The 15999-nt window shown below is 48.5% G+C and overlaps 1 protein-coding gene across 1 annotated transcript; it reads left to right on the top strand.

Moving 5' to 3' along the window:
• Positions 1 to 669: 669 nt before the first annotated feature.
• REELD1 (reeler domain containing 1) lies at positions 670 to 9506 on the top strand. Its single transcript, XM_076337664.1, has 6 exons — positions 670 to 889; positions 1804 to 2026; positions 3644 to 3801; positions 4530 to 4830; positions 5512 to 5575; positions 8482 to 9506. Exons 1-6 carry the CDS (start codon positions 670 to 672, stop codon positions 9067 to 9069), a joined length of 1554 nt encoding a protein of 517 aa, XP_076193779.1. The 3' UTR covers positions 9070 to 9506.
• Positions 9507 to 15999: the final 6493 nt, after the last annotated feature.

The raw sequence follows: 15999 nt of genomic DNA, 5'->3' as shown, positions 1-15999 counted from the left end.
CTCATCAGCAACAGCGAGCCCTGACTGAGGAGGACAAGCTGAAATGCTGTTGGGTGGCCAGGGATGAGTCCGGCGGTCGCAAGGAGCCCAGCGTCTCTGAGCTACGATGCATGGGGTGCTAAAAGGTGCCTCGTGCTTCCGCAGGCCAGAGCGAGGGGCAGCCACGTGCTGTCCCTGCAGGGACACGGCTGTGCGCCAGCAGGCAGGGAGAGGCTCTGTGCTGGGCACCAGCCCCGCGACGGACAGGGGCTGCAGCAGCTCTGCAGGTCTAAGGGTAGATGTTTCCCCCATTGATCAGGTTGTACATTTGGGCTGGGAATGGTGGAGGGTGCTGAGTGCAGGCATACAGAGCCTTCTCCTCCTCCTAAATGCCACAAGACTTTTTAGAGCAAATCTTCCCCAACTGCTCCTTCCATGGGCAACTTCACAAGAAATGCATCCTCTTGCAGGGCCTCTCCCCTCCCAGCCTCAACAATTTACTTCAAAATGTGAAATGCTGTGGGTTACCGAAGTGGCTCCATGCACCACAGAGATCATTTAGTCTCCTTCATTTAAAGGCTGTGGGAAGGGCGGCTTTGGAGCTCAGCTAATTCAAAGGTGCCAGACGGGCTCACAGGCTGCTGAAGCCGCCGCTTTGAAGTGAACCTGCCCGTTGTTTTCCGCCGTAGGATGGAGGACGGCAGGAGAGCCCACATCGCCATTGTTGGCTGGGCATGCACAACCCTGTGCTTGGTCTCCTACGCGGCCGCCTTCTCGCATGGCGCGAGCCTTTCTGCCTGCACCGACATGATGCCCAGGCACCTGAGAGTGCAGCTGCACAGCCCCAGCAACAACTACGTTACTGTCCACACCAACATGTCCTTCTACTTCCCAGGCGACAAGGTTCCAGGTAAGGAACAGCTTCTCATTCCTGCATCCGAAAAATACGTGATAACTAATGTCAAGCGATGGCATTAATCTTTGTGAGGGCTGGGAAGAGGGATAACTGCTCCGAGTGAGCTATGCCACCTATGCCAGCTATTTCCTTGTCATGAGGAAATGAACGTATTTACAGAGGGATTCTGTTTGCAGCGCTTGGCCTAAGGTTTCTCAGGTGATGGCTGACTCCAGGTTTTTACCATGTTGCATACCGACTGTTTGCTGGAGGCAGCCGGTAGGTTTGGGTGCTTTGGGTGGGATTCATTTATTTCAACTGTGTCTCAACCATACTGGACCTCATCACACGCAACAGCATGTGAGAGGCACCTCCAGAGGGTAAAGTCGCCTTCCCTGCTGCTCTGCACTGCACGAAGGGGTCTGGGTGACTCGCCTGACTCTTAGGTACGGTTGGGCAGCATGCCCCGTCCCCAGCATCGCCACTCCTGAGGCAGATGGGGACAGAGCTGACAGGCACCGCTCCCCAGCCTGGCTGCTTGCCTGCTCATCCCCATGCAAAATAAAACCCCTCTGAGGGCAGCACATAAGCTTTTGCATACATATAGGGTGGTACCCAAACCTCCTTCCTTAAAAATGGCTGCATGCTGCCTAATGCAATGTGGTTAGCAGCTTATAAGCAAGGGGCGGGGGGAAAGACTCAAGCAAATTTTCTGTGCAATTACATACTGCAAAGTTAAAGGTAAAGTCTGGCCTCCTGCATCCAGCAAGTCCAAGACAGACCATGAGGACAAAGACAGTAAGATGTTTTTGTTGTTGTTGCACAGGGTTTTCTTTTGGTTTCAGTGCTACTACTGAAAACTCCATTGCAAACAATTCACCCCATAACTACAAAACAAATCCCTTCGTGTCCCGTGTTTTGTCTTGCAGTGACAGTGAGGAGCACCCGGGATTTTATGGGCTTTTTGCTTCAAGCTCGCAAAGTCTCTAACGATGAAATCACTGGCACATTCGTCTTCATCCCTCCTGGTTCCAAGCTGCTGACTTGTTTTGAAGATGGTGACACCGTCACCCACTCGGACAAGTCACTGAAGAGAAACCTGTCCTTCGTATGGAAAGCACCAGACCAACCCATTGGAGACATCAAGTTTTTGTAAGAACATGCTGGTTCCTAACCAGAATTTGTGTCTTCTCAGTTAAAGGCTTGGCTTTATTTTTCCATCGTACTTGTCCAGCACAGTGCTTTATGTAGCTTGAACCCCATATAGCTAAATACTTATCAAATGCTGCAACAGTATCCCAGCTGGCATGTAAATCACCATTTATATCTGCTGGGTAGTGCTGCTTTTTATTTACATGGTCACTATTTTCTCAGAATAAGTACACTGGAAGATGACAGCCTAAGCACTTAGGAAATAGAAATATTAAGGCATAAAGAGAGAACTGTGATTATGTTGCCTGTCTTTCTAAATAACACAGCCCATAGGACTTCCCTGCCTACAGGATAATTTTGTGTATCACTTCTTAAAAAAAAAAAAAAAAAAAAAAAAGAGTGTTTTTAAAAAAAGTTAAATGTAAACAGAATTATTCACAGTAGGAAGAGAGAGTGAGCACTGGGTCAAAACTTGACATCTCTATTTTGCACCAAAGTCCCAAACTGTCCAGGTATTTTGGTTCTGATTTGGAATGAAATTAAACATCTAACTGGCTGTCTTAGAGGAAGCACAGCAACTTTTCATTTTGGAAGAGATTAAATTGTTATGTTTTGACTTTACAAAACCACTTAGAAGCTGCTTGGCCAGATCCTTGGGTGCTCCCCAAAACATAAGCATCCTGGTGAGTGCCGTGGCTTGTGCATCTCATCGTGATTCAACACAAATTCATTGAAACAGAAATATTGCTGCTTGGCATTTCCAATTTTTGCCTATTCTTTTAGATCGGGAAATACTATTAAAAAACCACAAACCTCAAGCAACTGAATAAACCCAGCCCAAGCCCAACACCACCTATTCCTAGCCACCTGCTCTGACGCTTCCTTCACCCTCTGGCTTTTGACACTCCAAGCTGATTTCTGATAGCCTCTCCCTTTTCTCCCTATCACAGCACCTGGAAAAACTCCTTGTTAGGCTTAAAAATGCCTCGTAAGAGTCATCTGGCACAGGAAAACCCAGGTTGGTTTCCCCTTAGCTAATTCTCAGAAGCAGCTGAGCAATTTGAGCTGAAATTCTCCCAAAATCTCCAGCTTAAATAAGGCTCTCCGGGTGAACAGTTAAAGGTTGGCCAATGCAGTTTTGGCACCTGACAAAAAGCAGAGGGCTAGGCGGGCTCAAATATCAGAGGGCTGAGAAGAGAGACTTTTTTTTTCCCCATCTATTCTGCTGTTTGTACAAGTTACATTGACTTATTTTAATTAGTAAATACCACTGTTGTTTCCCTGCCTACGGAAGATTATAAGCAGAGCTAGTCCAAGTTTTCCAAATGTACCTCTATCAACACAGTGAATATAATGGCGCTTTTTTTTTTAATTTAAGTTCCCACAGATTTTTTTGGCTGATCTTAATTATGAGCGGTGATTTTTCACCCCGTATCTTTCTTATGGGACCTGGTACCTTTTATTTGTAATATAAAATGTGTGACGGGCTAATCCTTTAAAACACTTCTGCGTTGCTTCTGTCTTCAGATTAAAGCATTCCTTGTGATTAGGTAAACTGTCGGATGTTTTATTAATGCTATAGAGCCAGTAAATTCTTGCCTAATTATGTTTTAACAGCATCTCCGTAGTCCAGTCATACTTTGTTTACTGGGCAAAGATCGAATCTGCTATCGTGGCTCAGCGAGGGCAAAACAAAACGCTTGCTGGCAACGGCAAGAAGCCCGACCCCGTAACCCCCGTGCCCTCGCAGGGACCGGCTGACCCACACCGCACAGGTACGGCAAGCAAAGGTACGGGTTTCTTACTGACTGCTTCCCACAGAGTAGTTTTACAGCTTATTCTGGGCAAGCGTTGAACAGAAGTGACCCAAAAAAGCTGGAGGGACCCGTTTAACTCCTGTGGCCATCAGGGACATCAGCGATGGCCGTGGCGAACTCCCTGAAGTGAGGGCACGGGTCAGCATTTGAGGTGATGGAACCAGTCCCGAGGACGGTACCAGAAAGATAAACAGGGTTACCAGATCTTATGATTTCAATGCAAACTCTAAAATACAACATACTTTACCTAAAATCTCAGCTCCTGAAGAGAAGCAAGTGCAATTAGCAATGCTGTCTAAAGGAATAAATTTGTCTCTAAATGTGATTATTACCCTTCAGGTATGTATTTAGTTGTATTTATGCAGCCTCTGGTCAGTAAAATGCTCCAAGAATTTACTTATACTAACATCAGATGTGTTTCTCAGCATTTTTGGCATTGCACCAAGACTGAATTTTAATTATTTACTTGACCGTAATTTAGGCAGCAGGCTTTGCTGCGTTGCTTTCCATCTGGGTTCCCACTTAAAATTAAGTGACATGAAAATAAAAAATAAAAAAAAAAAATCACTATTACGATCCTTCCTGGCAAATGTTAGCACCGAGTAGGATTTGAAATAAACAAGTCAAAGACAATAGACTTCTGCTCCTCTCTCCCTGCTTCTTGTTTTGTCTCCATGCTGGACAAGGTCCCACCTCTCCCGCGGCTGCCACCGGCTCCCCCCTGCGCACCCCCGCGCCGCCTGCCAGCCCCACTGGCATCGCGGCAACGCCGGCACAGGAGCCAGGTTTCGGTGTCGGGTCAGACACCCGTCCCGTCGCTGAGCCAAAGCAGCCAGCCCGGCCTTCGCGGGCTCCATCTGGCAGGAGCAGCAGGTCCAGCGGCCGGGGACTGGAGCCCTCCCTCCCCACCCGAGACCCCGGCACGGTGGACACCTTGCGAGGGTTCCTCTCCCAGGACAACGCCTCCAGCTACAGCACCTCCAACGGGTAAACTAGGCAGTGGGACGAGCTATTTCTCCAGCCCTTCTGGGGAAGGAAAATAGTGCTAGTTTCCCTGCGGATGAGCGAGAGTCCGTGTAGGAAGGTGTCTGTGGCTGTGGGGGAAGGCGAGAGGGTGTTTGCTTGCCGAAGTTTTGAGAAATAATCCTTTGGAGATTGCACGTGACAGACAGAGACAGGTAGAAAACCCAAAACTCTTAAAAACCTGACGTTGCGCTGCTCAGCCCAGCAGAGGACTGGCCAGGTGGCTGGAGAATGTGATTAAAAACTATTGACTGCTACAATATTTTTCTAAAAGCACATGCAAATATTCAAAGGAACAGTGAACACAGCAGAGCTATTTCTCCATCTGCAGGGAAAAGGAAGAAAGGACTTAAAGCAATTATGAAATTTGGGCTTGAGGACTTCTGCTCAGAAGTCTTAGAGGGTTTGGGCCACATGAGCTTTCCTGCAACGTTTTACACTGTGGGTGAAAATGATGGGGAGAGGAATAAATGATCAGGTGTTACTAAAATATGGCCCTGTACGGTCTGCGTTGACTCTGCGTGTCCTGAGGCTGCTCTAGTGAGCGGCACGCTTCTCCGGTGGTGCAGAGCCCGGGTATTCCCGCGTGAGCCGCAGCGACAGGTCTCACTAACTAACCCTGCCTTTCCTCTGTCCATACCTTAGAGCAGGAAGCATTGCCAGCGCTGCCACCCCACGCTTGTGTTTGATGTGTAAAGAAGGCCGGCAGGTAAGCAGCAAGGATGGGGAGAATGTCTTCTCCAAAGACAGAAAGGTCTAAGAGAAGATGAGGATAAAACCTCTCTATTGCATCACCGCACCAAGCAGCCCACGTAGGTCTCATAAGTGACTAAAACTACATTGAGACTGTTAAGAGTTTTAATCTTTTTACTTTAACTGGGAATTGGTTTTTATACCTCTTTTTTTGTTTTCCTTTTGAGCCCGCTGCCTGGGTTTTTAAGAGTCCCACTGTAAAAACAGTCTAAAATAACTTCTCCGTATGTAGACATGACTACAGGCTGCTGGATGTTACCGGGCTGGAAATGTGTGTGTTATTCCCGTGGAAGGCTGAGATGTTCCTTTCCAGAGGTGCTGGATAGGTACCACCCATGACATTCACCAGGGGTCGAAGACTCCATCTTTCCTGGGGACGGCCAAGGAAGCCGTGTGCTTTCTGAGGGCAGGGTCAGCCCGGGAGGCTGGATGGACCAGAAAGGCAGAGGTGGTGGTGGCGATGGTGGTGGTGGGGTTAGCCACAGGCGCAGGGTGCACTCACCAGAGGCAGCGGGAAGAGCAGGAGCTGGCAGACGGATGAGTGGGTGGGAGCGTCTTTCAGGAAGGGGTGACCTCAGGAGAGGAAGCCCAGAAAGGTGTGAAAGGACTGCAGCCTTGAGGGAGCGGGGTGGCTGTACGTACGGAAGGAGATGTGGGAGCTGGAAAGGGCATGCGAGGAATTAGGTAGAGAAAGAAAAGCAGAGCAAGAGGAGGGAGAGAAACTGGAGAATACCAGGGCTGCAGAGGAGACAGGAGGATGCTCAGATGGGAACTAGTGGAGAAGCTGGAAAGCAGGGATAGCTTAGACACACGGGGCACAGAGTTAGCAGGGGAAGTCCAATGTGCAGGGGATGGAAAAAGAGAAATACAAGGAAAAGAAAGAATTAGATCTGGGTTGCAGAATGCCACAGGAGGAAGAGAAGTAATCTCACACAAAATAAAAGAGGAAGGGACCATACAGCAAAGAATGAGGCAGAAATATTTAGGAAGGAGCAGAGGACAGAGAACAAGTAAAGGAGAGATGTGTAACATGAGCATCTGACATAGCCATGGAAAGAAGTGGAGAAATGACAGAAGATGGTAACCAAAGGAAAGGAAGAGTTATTGCGCAAGGCAAGACCAGAAGAGCATAACGAAATAAAAATGCTGAGGAAATTAGGCAAGAAAGGAGAGAAGTAGTACAAAAAGAAAGGAGAAATGAGGTGAGATAGGGCAAGGACTTGCAAGGCAATTCCATTTTCTATCCCGAAGTCCCAAATCCTGCAGTATATCCCTACAGTATGGCATTTGCAATTTGAGGGCAAGTGATCCATACACATGCGATCCTAACTTTGCCAACCAGCTACTTTACAGTTTGCAGTTCAACCACTGAAAGTCTTTTATTTACTACTGTATTTTGTTAGCACCTTCAGAAACCGTCTCTTCTACAAAGGATGCTCTGACCCTCCCCTACTTTGCTTCACAGCTTGCCAGGGCTCCTACCTCAGCTTTGTGCTCCTGTCACACTGTCTTCCCAGCAAGCTTTAGAAATCATTAATGATGGTAGAGGGTGAGAGTTTCTCTGGTGTAATTAATGGATGTGTGAAAAAGCCTGCTGGGCTGGACAGGCTGGAGAGGTGCCAGCTACTGAGGGCCAGATCCAAACCTCAGTGGAGCCAAAGAAAAGACTCCAGTACATTTTGCAGGTTTTGGATTGGGGCTCAGGTGCACAGTGGGAATGGAAAAATTCATTGGGGGCCTCCTAAATTGTATGATTGTTTCACAGTTAGTCTTGGATGATATCTGCAGCAAAGCCTGGGCTGCAGAACTGGCATGGAGTGGCTGTCATTTTGTGACGGATAAAATAAGGTGCATGGCACCAGGCAGAGCCCCTAGGAAAAGGAGCACGCAAGAACAGTCATTCCCACTAAAATGGGTGGTTAAGCAACACTGAGAGGCAGCAGGTTTCAAACTGGCTGTGCAGACTGAGAAAGCAAGACGGGCTTTGGGGAGAGTTCACAGGTTGTATGTGACTGCCCCAAAACCGCTGATGTCAAAGGCTATCCCAAGCCTCCTGGGTCCCTCCGCTCCATGGTTCGATCCACAGCCTCAGAAGAGCGATACTGAATCCCAGTGGGCCCAGCGTGACCCTAAACACGCAGCTTGGCCGGGAAGATCACGCCTGTCCTTTCAGTGTGACCCTGGCATCATTCCAGGTGGGAATTGTTTATTAAGTGATTTTTTTTTGTGAGCACGATGCCTGTGAAAAATACCACCATCACCACCACGACAGGAGTTGCAGATCTTTACTTAGGCAAAGCAGTGACCTTCCTCTCCGCCTGTGCCCTTCACCTCTGCCCCTTCAACCCGCTCTGCCTTCCCCCCTGGGACCAGCTCCCAGTGCCTTGTCCCTCCCATGGCAATTCTGATACGGATGGAGCGGGCTTGAATCTGCCTCATTTTCTAAAAGCTACTGAGTAACCAGGGGATGGAGCAGGGTTATTCCAAGGCCAGGGGGATACCTGGGTGTCAGAAACACAGAGCTGAACTGTACCATGACATAGAATCATAGAATCATAGAATCATTGAGGTTGGAAAAGACCTCTAAGATCATCGAGTCCAACCATCAACCCAACACCACCATGCCCACTAAACCATGTCCCTAAGTGCCTCATCTACACGTCTTTTAAATACCTCCAGGGATGGGGACTCCACCACTTCCCTGGGCAGCCTGTTCCAATGTTTCACCACTCTTTCAGTAAAGACATTTTTCCTTACATCCAATCTAAACCTCCCCACAGACATAGACATAGATAGTGAGAACCTAATCAGCCCCCTTTCTCTTCCCTCACCGCACATCTCATCGTGTTTTTGCTTTCAAAGGCCAGTACCGAGAGCGGGGCCGTCTTGAAAGCTTCCCCCCGTGCGACAGCGTCTCCTTCTGCCCTGCACATACACACTCAGCTGAGTGATGCCGCTGCGACAACAGCCTGGTTTGGCGATGCCAACGCTGCCAGCAATTTGTCATCGGCTTCAAGGCAAATGGCAGAAAGAAAGCCGGCACCGCAGCCAGAGGAGGCAGGCGCCAGAGGCAAGGAGGAGGAGGAGGAGGAGGAGGATGGGAATACCCTGCCATGGGTGACCAGACCAGCTCCCGAATCTGCTGTTCCCGGGAAGGGGGAAGACCCTGGCAGAGGGACCCGACTCCTAGCAGCCCAACTCGGCATCCTCCTGGTCTGCACCGCCGCCCTGGGCCTGGCGCTGGCAGCTGCCGTGCGCTGTGTCTGTGCCCAGCATTGCCACAAGCGGACGGAGGTCTCCCTCAGCGAGCCGGACCCCAATGTCATCGCCGTCAGAGAAAATGGGGAGGTGATGCACTTCCGAAAGATCCGGGAGAACAGCTTCGTGCTGGTGCAAGCCGAGTACAACTGGGTCAGCCCCTCAAGCAGCGGGAAGAAGACAATCATCTGAACACCTGCAACGCCGAAAGCAGTGCTATGGCGGCCGGTGTAGGTGAAAACAGCCTGGACTGCACAGCACGGGTTACAGCAAGCGGTGGGGTAGTTCCTCTGTGTGCCGCCATATAGGTAAACAAACTCCAAGCAGCCGGTTCGGACAGAGGTGTTTGTTAGTTGAAAGTGTCTAAGCTACAGCTGCTAAGCAAATAGAAGTTGATAGATTGTTCAGTGTGTTACACTTACCGCAATTAATATTGTATATCTGCTCATTAGCTGTCGCTGCAGCCATGACATACACTCGCTCTGTTGCCTTAGGGGTGTAGCCAAAAATAGAAATTCTTCCTCTGCACTGTAGTATTGTCTCCTGTTTAATCTCAGCAAAAGTTTCTAGTGTTATATTTCTTTCTAGGAACTGATAAACGCCCAACCATTCTCATTTAGGAGCTTACAGGTTTGATTCTGTGCACTTGGTATCTCTCAGATGACAAAATATTTGTCGGTAGATTTTAAGTTTCAATTTGAAATATAAAAGCAGTAACTCATTAGTGGAGAACATTGATTCAAAGAATGCTGAATTGATCTACGGGAATGAAACACAGGGTGGCGGACACCAGCTTTTGGGGGAGAAACATGCCTCCTCATCAGGTGCAAATGGAAGAAAACCTTTCCTGTCCATTTGCACCTGATGAGGAAGCTTGTTGAAGCCTGACAGTCAGCATTTACTTAGTCTTTTACTTCGAGTCAGCTCAGTAACACTCTGTGCAGAAACACGCACTGAGAAATACCCTTCCCAGGTCACTTTGGAGATTCCCAGCAAAGGCTGCGTGGGAAGTTAACAGCATCCTTGTACTCTGAGTTTGTGCAAACTTCTCTCCGACCGTGTGGTTTTCTGCAGGAGGCCACTGAAACAGCCCTCGGAAAACATGAAGATCCTTGATACCTTCTAAGAAGGAGAGGTGGTGGCAGCCAGGGTAAAGGTTCGTTTTGCTGCAGCTTTGAAAGAGCCAGAAATAGTTGTGATAATGATCCTCTTGAGATAAACATCTTAGAGCCTTTCAGAGAGCAGGAATCACCCCTTCTGGTGTCCTTTTCTAGGGTGGAGGGGCTCAGATGGTCCCCAAGCTGTCTAATGGGGGACAGACTTAAACTTTGGTGCTGCAGTTTATTTCGCAGCCCGCAGCAATCACCCCCTGAGCTAAGCAGATAATGATGGGACCCTGATGGCTCACACATCCTTCCTGGTGACAACTTCCCCCTCTTTCAGGAGGGCCCTGTGGCCATCTCCAACCTGCTGGTCATCTTCGTGCTTGATAGTCAGTCAAAGCTCTACTCTCACGTTCTTACCATGCTATTGACTTCAGATGAGACGGGTGGGACACAGATGAGTTCTCCTATTCAAACCCCTACAGTGTGATGAACATAGTGCATCTTTTGCTAATAGCGCCTTCTATTAGCATTCAGAAGGAGCTGGTTTCTGACCATACTACTGAACCGTGATTAGTGACACGACGCTTTGCGCTACACACGTGGCCAAATTTCTGTCGAGTTAACTTCTAGGCCTAGTGAGCCTTGAGCAAAATGAACGAGTAAGAAAAGAAGTGTACTCACAAATGCAGCTTGCAGAGATGAGCTTGGTGGTCTTAACCATTGCACTTTGAAGAGCAGGGCGGCTACACCATGGCCCTTCCACTGCAGAGTAGCCAAGGGTAGTGCTGTAATTGAAAAGACATTTGTTTCAGGACTCAAAAGGATGCTAGGTGAATGGTCTTATGTTTAGTAAGTCGAGCTTAAGCACTACCTACTAGGATGTCTACAGGTTTTTAAGTACAGGTCTAGACACTTACAATGGCATTCCTCTCCTGTGTCATCTGCCTTAGAAAGAAATCATGTTTCTGTAACCCAATGTAGCTGAACTGTGTAGCAACTAAAGCAGACTGCATTGAAATCATTGTTAATGCAGCCAAAAAAATCCTAATTAACTGAGAAAATAGGTCAACAAACTCTTAAATATTTAAAGAACTATCACATTATTTTAAAAAGTTTCTTATGATGGCATAGCTGTTTATGAATAAATTACAAATACCTATGGCCTCTTCCGCTATCTCTCTACATTTAATGTTACCAGACTGCTATAGCTATAAAACCGTACCCTTCCTCTCCCCAGCTCTTTCCCCATGACCCAGCACCACTTCTTGCCAGGCTGACCAGAGCAAGGGAAGGCCTCATGGAGATGTTTGATTAGGATAGCGGCACCTTAGCACCACTCTGCCTTCTGCCAAACTCTGCCTTCTGTTAAATTTATGCAGCTCCAGTATTATTAGTAGTAAAACCAGTAATGGTGAGCTCTGAGGGGCACAGCTCCTTTGAATTAGTAATGAGTTTTGCTACTTTGCAGACTTGGCTGAGACCTAAAGTGCGTGTGTTTCTTTTGCTTGACTTCTGAATGATGTTTCGTTTATTGTAGTTGCCATGACAAGAGGGATGGAGGTTTTATCTCTTCTTAAGGCTGTTAAAAACATGAGCCCTGACTAATTTATTAAAAGGCAAACCATTCAAACACCCCCATTCTTAAGTGACTCGCCTTGTATGGAAATTCATCTGTGCTCACATTTGTAACAGATTTAGGAGAAAAAAATGACAGAATTAGGAAAAGAAAGGCACAAACCATTCTAATATTTACTGGAGGGACAAGTGAAAGACTTGCCTTGTTTCCCTCTCTAGGTGCATGACTCTGTTGGTCACAGACATTCTGCTGGAACTGGGGGATCTCAGTTCCTCCAGCGTGGGTCAGCCTGCAGCCGTCTGCGGCCCACGTTAGGCTGCCATCCCTCAGCAAAGTGACAGGGCTTTGGGTCAGAATTACTGACCAAAGGTGTGGAAAGCAGCTCACATTCAGCTCTAATGCACACCTATACTGAGTCTGTCTCCCCACCAGCCAAACAGGCATCAAACGCAGTTTTGGCAGTGAAAACTCCTATAGCTTAAATCCTCTGATGCCATTACGATGCTTGAGCTATCCTAACTCAAAAAAGAAAAAGATTTAGAAATATCTAACTTGCGTACAGACATGTCCGTTCATCACGCCCTTACTTGCATACTCATTTTCCCATCTCGTGTCACTGTGATTCCTGCCTTCCCTCTGCTCCACAAAAATATAAACCACTGCCCCTAAACCATCAGTCCTGCATGTTGAGCATATAACACCATCACTGATTCTTACCGCTTTTCCATGGTATCTGAAATCAGTTTCGTTTTGTCCATCATCAAGCCCTTCCGTAAACCTGTTCCACTCTGCTTCGGAGAAGATGTCTCATGCAATGCTGCATCTGCTGTATTGAAGATGCCTGCCCCAACTGCAGTTAGCAGAGGGTGGCAGCCCTCCAATACATTAGTGGCACTAAATGTAACGTGGAGAGGTTTCATTAAGCAACGCATTTGGCCCAAAGCTTGGTTAAGTCATCATGGACGTTTCTTGCTTTCGTTGAATTGTCACTAGTAAGCAAAAAAGCCAAACATGCACCGATTTGGTCAGCTCCAAAATGGGTGACAAGACTCACAGGAGAAGCCACAGGGCCCTGTGGGCCCAGCTATCACGGTCAGCAGGGATGTGCAAGCTCAAGCTCTCAGCAGAGGCAGCGCTTTCCCCAGAGCAGTGAGGGATGAGGCCCCAGGCATCAGGATCTCTGGCTGGGTGGCTTGGCCAGCCCTTTTGGCACAGTTTCTGCAACTAAAGATGACACAAACCAAGGGAGGCAAAGCAGCAAGGCCAGGAACCCAGAGAGCAAAACATTCAGCACATCCCCCAGCAAACTGAGCACGGGGAGATGACGCCTGGGCTGCCTTGCTGAGGGGTGAGGATTCGTCCTCTCCCTCACCCCTGAGGGTTAGCCCCTGCTTCAGCCAGCTCCTTGGCGGAGCTGCAGACACACGTGTTATTTATCCACTTAGATTTCAATAACAATGAGAAATGCCTGTAAAAAGATGAGGAGATGCTCTAACGATTCCTGCAACATTCAGCTGCAAAAAGACTGCTGCTTACTAGCAAAAACCGACAAAGTGGCAACCCGACCTGCCCAGCTGGTGAACAGCAGAACAGCCCCCTTATTCCTCCTGGCAAGCCGGACCCCCCCCTCCGCTGCCCCTGTCAGAGTCTCAAGGCTCTGAAAGTCATGGCATTGGGCAGCCCTGCAGGGCTCCCTTCCTTTCTTTCCCCTCCCCTCTCTCCCGCCAGCTCCTCCAAGGCACCACATCACCTACGAGAGGGCAGAGAAGGACCTGGGGAGTCACGACCGCCCTCGGACCACGAGCTGCTCCGGGATCTCTCCCGGCTCCCTCCTGCCACCGAATCGTTTCCCCTTCGCAGGTCTCATCACAGCAGCCCTCTTTTCTCATTAGCGCGCGTGTGACTCTCTCAGCAAAGCATTTTGTTATATGATGTATGAAGGATCATGTCTCAAACCACATTTTACTGTATATTTAAGTGCATGTTTTGCTGATTTACTGCTGTTCTAGAGAACATCTCCCTTCCTGAGCAGGGCAGGCCCATAAAGGATATATCAGCTCTGACTAATGATTATTAGTACATCCCAAGGTTATGTACCACAATCAAATAACGTGTAGGAGGGAAGAGAGACTCCAGCTTACTCGGCTGAGGACAAAGATCACAGATAGTCTCTTTGAATCTTCAGATTGCAATATCCATTACAGATTGCCACCTTCTAATGTCAAAGTATAATTTGTTGTTGAGAAAATGTGTCGCTATTTCAAAGGCGAGTCAAAGATCAGACTCGCTGTATATCAGCGTATGTTGATGTACATTAGGAAGCGACGGCCAGGTACCAAGGACATTAGGCTGTTGGTACAGAGGGAAAGGCACAAGACACGACTTGCTGATCTTTATTATGCAAACACACGGCCCACGGTGGAAAAATATTTAACCCAGCCACGTAAAGTGTCACCAGTAATTCCCAGTGCCTACTGTAGCACAAACACCACATGTCAGACGAGTTAACCGCCACCTCCTACTCCGGCAACAGCCGGCGCAGGCAGACCGACCCCCGCCGCTGCAGTTTGCCGGGAAGGGTCGAGGATACGGCCACAAACAGGGACGCTGCCGCGGGGGGGGAAAGCGCAGCCTCTGCCCGTCACTCGCCGCACCGGCTAAGCGGGCGGGGCGGGAGCCGGCACTCCCGTGTAACGCCCTACCCTGGGCGTTAAAGAAGGAAAGCAAGCCCTGGTTGCCATCTCGCATACGTTTCCTATTTAATTCTAATGAAGGAGCGAAGACCGACCCAGGTACGCGCTCCCGCCCCCCCCGCTCCCCCCCGCCAGCCGGCCCCGCGCCGCCGCCAGGGGGCAGCCTTGCCCCGGCGATGGCGGCCGCGGCCGGCCCCGCCGCCCGCCCCCTTCCCCCGGGACGGGCCCGTGTCGGGGCGGGCGGCGCCGAGGCAGTTAACGCTCGGCGGGGGGGAGGGGTGGGTGGGGTTCAGACCCGGCCGTCCCCGCGGCGGGGGCTGGGGGCGGCGGTTCGTCCGGGCGCCGCCATCTTCTCAGGGGAGAGGCGGCGGCGGCGGGCACGAAGCCGGCCGGGGGCCCAGCGGGGCGGGTGCGACCCGGCTCCCGCCGGGCGCGGCCCCGCGTCAGGCTCCAGCGCGCCAACGGCCGAGGCGGAGCCCCTTGGAAGTCGCGGAGCCTTGGCTTGACGGGCCCTGGGCAGAGAGGGAGAGAGGGAGAGGACTTACTGCAGTCCATCGGTCTGGGCAGGCAACAAGCTGAGCCGTTTATTAAGACGCACCAGCTACTGCCAGTCTCCGGGTCTGGTTGAGCTGCAAAATCCCCATTAAAGCAAAGGATGCAGGCACAACAAAACGCGTTGAAGGAACAAATTAGCAGATTCCTAGAAGCTAAGGATGCACGCTCAACAGCTCGCTGTCGTCTTCTGAACTGCAAACGAAAAAAATAAGGCCCAAGACAACCATCAGTCCAAATTTTTCACTTCAAGTCAACGGAGTGATTTGACTTCCGATTTTTAAAGGACAACTATCACGATTTTTAAGCAATAATATGCAGAAGAGATGAATAGCACACTTGGTGATCTGCATGATTTATTTGGCAAAGCCTAATAGTTCTTTCTGGAGCAAATTAATTCTCATCTGTTTGTCAGTGGGAATTTAATGTAGGCTCAAAAGTCATTGAGAGTTTTCTTCAGGTGGAAGTCCGTTCAAAACAGAACAAAAAAGATGAATTTGAGAAAAAAGCTTAATAAAGTCTTCTTTAAACGAAAACCACTCAAGGCTTGACTGTTAATCAAAAGTACATTACTTACCTTACTCAGCATCACTGAAACCAGAATCTGGCAGCAAGTTTTAAAAAGGAACCCTTTTCTCTTTCTTTACAGTCATAATTTATAGCAGCTGAATTATTGGCTATAAATACTCTTTTTCTTCTGCTAATGTATCGTGCTTCTGGGATTGTTCAGAGCAAACATTTTGTTGCTGAGACAATAAACGCCTAAACTGGGGCTTCTGAAAAAAATTCCAAGCACATTCCAAGCAGCAGCTATTCAAAGAATACCACTATGCCATCTTAACAGACTAAGTTTTATTTTATTTTCACTAGTATTGAAAAATATTGAAATTTCTCACTAAATTTATTTTTTAAACATAGAAAGCTGCTGCTTGCAAGACACTGGAACATATTTATTAATATACCAAAGCTAAAAACTCAAATGGGATGAATTAGCAGAGTTTGCTGTTGAAAGTAGAGTTAGACAAGCAAAATATGTTCTTAAATGTATGTAAAACATTATAGAACATAGAAGATAATGGTTTAACATATATCCGGTTACACATGGAGAGCAGTTTTTCTACATGTAATATGCACCTTACTTTTAAAAAAAGAAGCTACCTCAAAATCTTCCAAAAAATGGTACCAGCAAGATTTG

Source organism: Aptenodytes patagonicus, chromosome 4 (genome assembly GCF_965638725.1).
Source record: "Aptenodytes patagonicus chromosome 4, bAptPat1.pri.cur, whole genome shotgun sequence".
Taxonomy (NCBI): Eukaryota; Metazoa; Chordata; class Aves; order Sphenisciformes; family Spheniscidae; genus Aptenodytes; species Aptenodytes patagonicus.
The sequence above is the reverse complement of the archived record's forward strand: the minus strand, read 5'-3'. Positions and strand labels throughout refer to the sequence as shown.

Excerpts from the sequence above, each read along its gene's own strand:
- REELD1 (XM_076337664.1), top strand. The coding sequence starts at position 670 with ATGGAGGACGGCAGGAGAGCCCACATCGCCATTGTTGGCTGGGCATGC. Across the intron at positions 4,831-5,511 it reads AGCTACAGCACCTCCAACGG|AGCAGGAAGCATTGCCAGCG; the intron begins GTAAACTAGGCA and ends TCCATACCTTAG. Across the intron at positions 5,576-8,481 it reads TGTGTAAAGAAGGCCGGCAG|GCCAGTACCGAGAGCGGGGC; the intron begins GTAAGCAGCAAG and ends TTGCTTTCAAAG.